The 6,000-nt window shown below is 33.5% G+C and overlaps 1 protein-coding gene across 2 annotated transcripts in view; it reads right to left on the bottom strand.

The window, feature by feature from the left end:
- Positions 1–4,990: 4,990 nt before the first annotated feature.
- Positions 4,991–6,000, bottom strand: part of TFPI (tissue factor pathway inhibitor) — a 94,134-nt gene continuing 93,124 nt past the window's right edge. For both annotated transcript variants that reach the window (XM_061433308.1, XM_061433297.1), the window contains one exon: positions 4,991–5,119. In XM_061433308.1, coding sequence (XP_061289292.1) covers positions 5,010–5,119 — 110 coding nt within the window. In that variant the 3' untranslated portion in view covers positions 4,991–5,009. The remainder of the gene's footprint in view (positions 5,120–6,000) is intronic.

Below are 6,000 nucleotides of genomic sequence, written 5' to 3'. Positions count from 1 at the left end.
CTTCCATTCTTGTCATTGAGACGCACAATACCTTTTTTATTCCTACTTATCTATATGTGACCTATTCCTTCACATTTTCCCCTGTCCTTTAGAATTTTCTTTTCATCTCTGAAAGTGAAAGTGTTAGTCACTCAGTCATGTCTGAGTCTTTGCGACCCCATGGACAGCAGCACACCAGGCTTCCCTGTCCATCACCAACTCCCGGAGCTTACTCAAACTCATTTCCTTTCAGTTGGTGATGCCATCCAACCACCTCATCCTCTGTCGTCCCTTTCTTTTCATGCCTTCAATCTTTCCCAGAATCAGGGTCTTTTCAAGTGAGTCAGTTCTTCACATCAGGTGGCCAAAGTATTGGAGCTTCAGCATCAGCATCAGTCCTTCCAATGAATATCAAGGACTGATTTCCTTTAGGATCGACTGGTTGGATCTCCTGGCAATCTAAGGGACTCTCAAGAGTCTTCTCCAACACCACAGATCAAAAGCATCAATTCTTTGGCGCTCAGCTTTCTTTATAGTCCAACTCTCACATGCATACATGACTACTAGAAAAACCATAGCTTTGACTAGATGGACCTTCGACTAGATGGACTTGGCAAAGTGATGTCTCTGCTTTTTAAAATGCTGCCTAGGTTGCTTCCAAGGAGCAAGCACCTTTAATTTCATGGCTGCAGTCACCATCTGCAGTGATTTTGGAGCCCAAGAAAACAAAGTCTCTCACTATTTCCATTGTCTCTCCATCTATCTGCCATGAAGTGATGGGACCAGATGTCATGATCTTAGTTTTTTGAATGTTGAGTTTTAAGCCAACTTTTTCACTCTCCTCTTTCACTTTCATCAAGAGGCTCTCCAGTTCCTCTTCCTCTTATGGCTTTCTACCATAAGTGCGGTGTCATCTGCATATCTGGGGTTATTAATGTTTCTCCCAGTAATCTTGATTACAGCTTGTGCTTCATCCAGCCTGGCATTTTGCATAATGTGCTCTGCATGTCAGTTAAATAAGCAGGGTGGCAATATACAGCCCTCATGTACTCCTTTCCCAATTTGGAACCAGTTCATTGTTTCATGTCTAGTTCTAACTGTTGCTTCTTGAACTGCATACAGATGCCTCAGGAGGCAGGTAATGTAGTCTGATATTCCCATCTCTTGAAAATTTTTCACAGTTTGTTATGGTCAACACAGTCAAAGATTTTGGCATAGTCAATAAAGCAGAAGTAGAGGTTTTTCTGTAACTCTTGCTTTTTCTATGATCCAACAGATGTTGGCAATTTGATCTGGAGAAGGGAATGGCAAACCACGTTAGTATTTTTGCCTTGAGAACCCCATGAGCAGTATAAAAAGAAGTTGTCAAACTGCCTTCCAAAGTAGCTGTACTGTCTTGCATTCCTAGCAGCAAAGAATGAGTTGCTCTTGCTTTACCACATCTTTTCCAGATTTTGGTGGTATCATGCATCTTATTTTAACCATCCTAATGAGTGTGTACAGTAACTCATTGTTGTCTTAATTTACATTTCCATGATGACATATGACATGGAACATCTTTTCATAAACTTGTTTGCCATCTCCATAGGTTTTTTTAGATGTCCGTTAAGGTCTTTGATCTATTTTTAATAGGAGTGTTTTCTTATTCTTGAGATTTAAGAGTTTTTTGTATATTTTCAATAGCAGTCCTTTATCCAACGTGTTTCTGCATTTTCTCCTAGGCTGTAGCTTGTCTTCTAAGCTGTTGATACTGTCTTTTGTAGAGCAGAATCTTTTAATTTTAATGAAGTCTAGCTTATCAATTATTTCTTTCATTGGTCATGCCTGAGGCCAGAATTTTAATTCAATTTTTTGAGGTAAGAGAGTTCAAACTTTTCTAGAAAACTTTACTCTGAGCTTAAAGGGACTTAAATTCTGGAAGTCATCTTGAAATCTTTGAGGCTAGAAAATAAAAGCAAAAAAAAATGTTGGGCAGCAGAATTAGAAGTGAAGAGAGACTGAGTTTTGATAACATGAGGTCCGGAATCCATCAATACTGAAGTCAAATACCTTTGACTTTTTCAATTTTGACAAAAAATATCCATGATTTTTTCTGACTGTGTGAGTCAAAATTTTTCTCATTTTTAAGAAAAGTGATGAGGAGACCATATTCATTGTCCTAACTTATTGTTACATTATACAATTAAATGTCTGTACATTTCTCTTTCTTTGGTAAGATGAATCATTGTGTATTTTTAAAGTGGTATAAATACTACTTTTTAATTTAAAAGTGGTGTTCTAGCCAAGACTTCAGCTATGTGATTAGAGTAGTTCAGAGGTTGGGCCTCTGATAAGGGCTGATAAGAATCAAGGTTTCCTAAGCATAGGAAACTGCAGGGAAGTCAACTAAGACATGTTTTTGCTCAAGTTCTTGAGAAAGAAGGTGAAAAAATCAGAAAGTCCCTTAAATAGTTGGTTAATGTCATTTTCTTTCCTCTGGTATGAAAACTGGACAGGCTAGTCAGGATTGGAAGTCATTTATATAATGTGTTGTCATATAATATATATTTGAATATATTATATTTATATAATTAGATGACTGGTAGAAATACATATGGAATAGAATAAATGTAGAATATATAGATGGAGGCAAGTAGAGTGCAGCTTGTGGAATGATTTGTTTCTTTGTCTTAGAACTCTTTACCTTTGCAATAACTGAAGATCATTAATTTTTATTTTTTTAAGTCTAACGTAATATAACAGTCACACTTTATTATTTAGGATAATATATTTTATTGCTTATACAGTAAAAAATGAAAACATTTTATCAATTTTCAGTATAACCTGTTAATTTTAAACAGAATAAACAAAGTTGGTAAATAAGCATCAGATGCTATATAATGTAATTCTATATAAAATTCACAGTTAGATGCATTTGATTATGCAAAATATGGGAAGACAAAACCACCAGAGACAATCTTATTTAAAAACACAGTAAACATATTCACATGCATTAAACATTGCAAACCATCTCTCAGTGTATGTCTTTTGACTAAGTAATGAAGTTATGAGTAGTTGTTGGGGAAAATCATCAAGTCACCAATATGCTATTTGTATGTCCTTGGTGGCAACTTGCCACTTGACCTAAGAAGAGTTTACATTTACTTAAAGGTGTTGCTATCCATGTATAAAAGACAACAGACATATTTCACAAGAGATTTTGATTTCAAAACCTTTCAAATTCCATAGAAGACTCAATTTAAGGCAGTTATTTATGTGCTTATGTACTGAATATTTGAAAACAAGATATAAAAATTTTCTCACATGAAAAAATTGACATTATTTTGTACTGATACAATTTTTATGACATAGGATGTATATTAGGATTCTTCATATTATGCCTCAAAAGATAGTGATTTTATAGTTCACATCAGCTTGTCTGATTTCACATGAATGATCTGGAAGGGATCACATTTTAAAAATATGAAATCAGCATGAATAAACTAAGTAATGAGATATACTTTCAGTGATCTATGAGTACCATTTTAACTAAACTGAGATGGTCATGAACGAGTAGTGTAGGTAAGTACAAATACATACATATATCAAAATTAAATTGGGAGGATAGGGTGAAGTTAAGTACCAATTACTGAATCATTGAAGGATTCTGAGTAGTAGTGAAACACACAAGTTAATTCTTAAGAATTAAATCAGTAATGATGTGAAGAATGAAGTAGAGATAAAAAGACTGGGAGTTAGATGAACTTTATGACAAAACAATCAACAGTGTTTAGAGACTGATTATAAGCTGTATATGAGGGAAAAGAAGAAATCAAAATTGGGTTCAAACTCTTAAGACTGAGGAACAAGCAGAATTTATTTGCTATTACTAGAGAGAAGTCATTAAGCTAAACTAAATGGACAAAGTGGTTAGTTGTTTCTAGATGACAAGTTCAAATTTAAATGTGAAATTTGCAGTGAACAAGGCTCTTGAGATCTCAAACTATACATGACTCAGCAGAGAAGGAAAGGTATGGATCTAGATAAACTGAATTAACTCCAGATAAATGTTAAAAGCTTGAGAGTGAATAATGCGCATTTTTCTAGGAGACTTTTCCTTCCTGATAATTTTGTCTTCCTTTTTTACAGAAATAGTATGACATTTATTAAAGCATGAATTACTGGTTGCATTGTGTGCAAAGCCTAATTATAAATGAATAGGTTTCGGGAGGTTTATATATTCTTGCCATTTTGGGGAAGAGAAAATTTTGTCAAACAATAAAATTAGAAAGTACATAAATAATTTCTTTCAGGTTGTCATTAAAAACTTCTCTTTTCCACCAGGACTTTTCTTATCATGATCTGTATTTAACACACAACTGTTCAACCCGCTTTACTGATAAGATGGGCCAGAAGCACACAAAAGTTACATCAATCAAAATCAGGCAGGCACATGACACAGAGTTGACTCTCTTTGTTCAGATATGATTTGGCTTAGGATTGTTTGAAGCGCTGGTTAGTGTAAAAGGAGCAAAGTATGTCTAGGGAGTGAATCATCTGGTAGAATTCTGTTGTTACTAGCTCTTTCTAATGTAATATTGAGTGATCTTAATCAGAAAAAGATGCTTGCCACCATTTTAAATGTTGAACCCCAAACCACTTGATCTTTAATAGTTATATTTGTTCATCTGAACATAGGCTATAAAGAATATAATTGTATATGTGATAAAAACAAATAAGTGATGACATATTCTCAAACAGATAACCACCAGATGGTAAAACAGACTGACTCGATGGGGCCAACAGTATGATAAATTGTAGTTAAATGGCAGATAGTTAGAAAGGAATCAAGAGAATAATAAATTCATGGTAGACAGTTAATAAGTTATAGCCACAGAATAAGCAATTTGATTAGATTAGAAAAGGAACTCTGATGTAAATGTATTAATAGCAGGTAATATATGCATAGAAGATTCATGAGATTTTCATTAAAAAGATTTCAGGAGAGAAACAATAAGAATCACAATGAAAATGTTTGTCCAAAATGTTTATTAGAAATAATGTTGTAATGTAACAAATTTATATTCTAATTTCACTCGCTGCATCTTTCTTTTTCTTTTGGTTTTAATTAATCCTTCTTTTGATATTCTTTGGATGAAACCTAGAAAAGGAAGATAAATAAATTTATACATAATAAACTAACAACAAAACATAATCTAAAATTTCTTCAAATTATCTTTTAGTGTTTTAAATCAAAAAAGTGTAATTGGTTTAACAGTCATTTATCTATTTCTTTGTGTAAACATCCTCTTTCTAAGGATGTCAGTTTGCATAAATGGGTAAACATTATTGATTTTTATTATCCATCTTCAGTTAGAAATTAATGCTTATTTTATTAAAGTGGACATGTGGCTGTAACATGACTGAGTGGAGTTATAGATGATTTTTATTTACATATTAACACTCTATAAATGGGCTTCCCAGGTGATGTTAGTAGTAAAGAGTCTACCTGCCAATGCAGGAGACTTAAGAAATTTGATTTGATCCCTGGGTTGTGAAGATCCCCTGGAGGAGGGCATAGCAACCCACTCCAGTATTCTTGTCTGGAAAATCCCATGGACAGAGGAGCCTGGTGGCTATGGTCCATGGGGTCATGAAGAGTTGGACATGACTAAAGTGATTTAGCATGCACACATTCTATAAATTGGATCATTTTTATTTTCAGAAGAAAATAAATACATTAAATTTCTATGCATTAGAAAGCTTAGAGATATTTTGGTATAATCCTTTAAAATGAAAGCTTAGTATATAAACATTAAAAAAATAAAATGTTTTGTTTAAATTTTTCTGGGGGAGGAAGATACATTGAAAGGAACTGCAGTTAACGTATCTGGCAATATTATTAAAATGTAGTTGAGAAGACACAGTTAAATGAAAATACTATTTCTTATCATAAATAGAACTAATTTCATACTTTCCCAGATTAAAATTCATTCATGATTTCAATGCAATTATTATCTTAAACAGTAGTGAATTAATGGG

Source organism: Bos javanicus, chromosome 2 (assembly GCF_032452875.1).
Source record: "Bos javanicus breed banteng chromosome 2, ARS-OSU_banteng_1.0, whole genome shotgun sequence".
Lineage (NCBI taxonomy): Eukaryota > Metazoa > Chordata > Mammalia > Artiodactyla > Bovidae > Bos > Bos javanicus.
The sequence above is the reverse complement of the archived record's forward strand: the minus strand, read 5'-3'. Positions and strand labels throughout refer to the sequence as shown.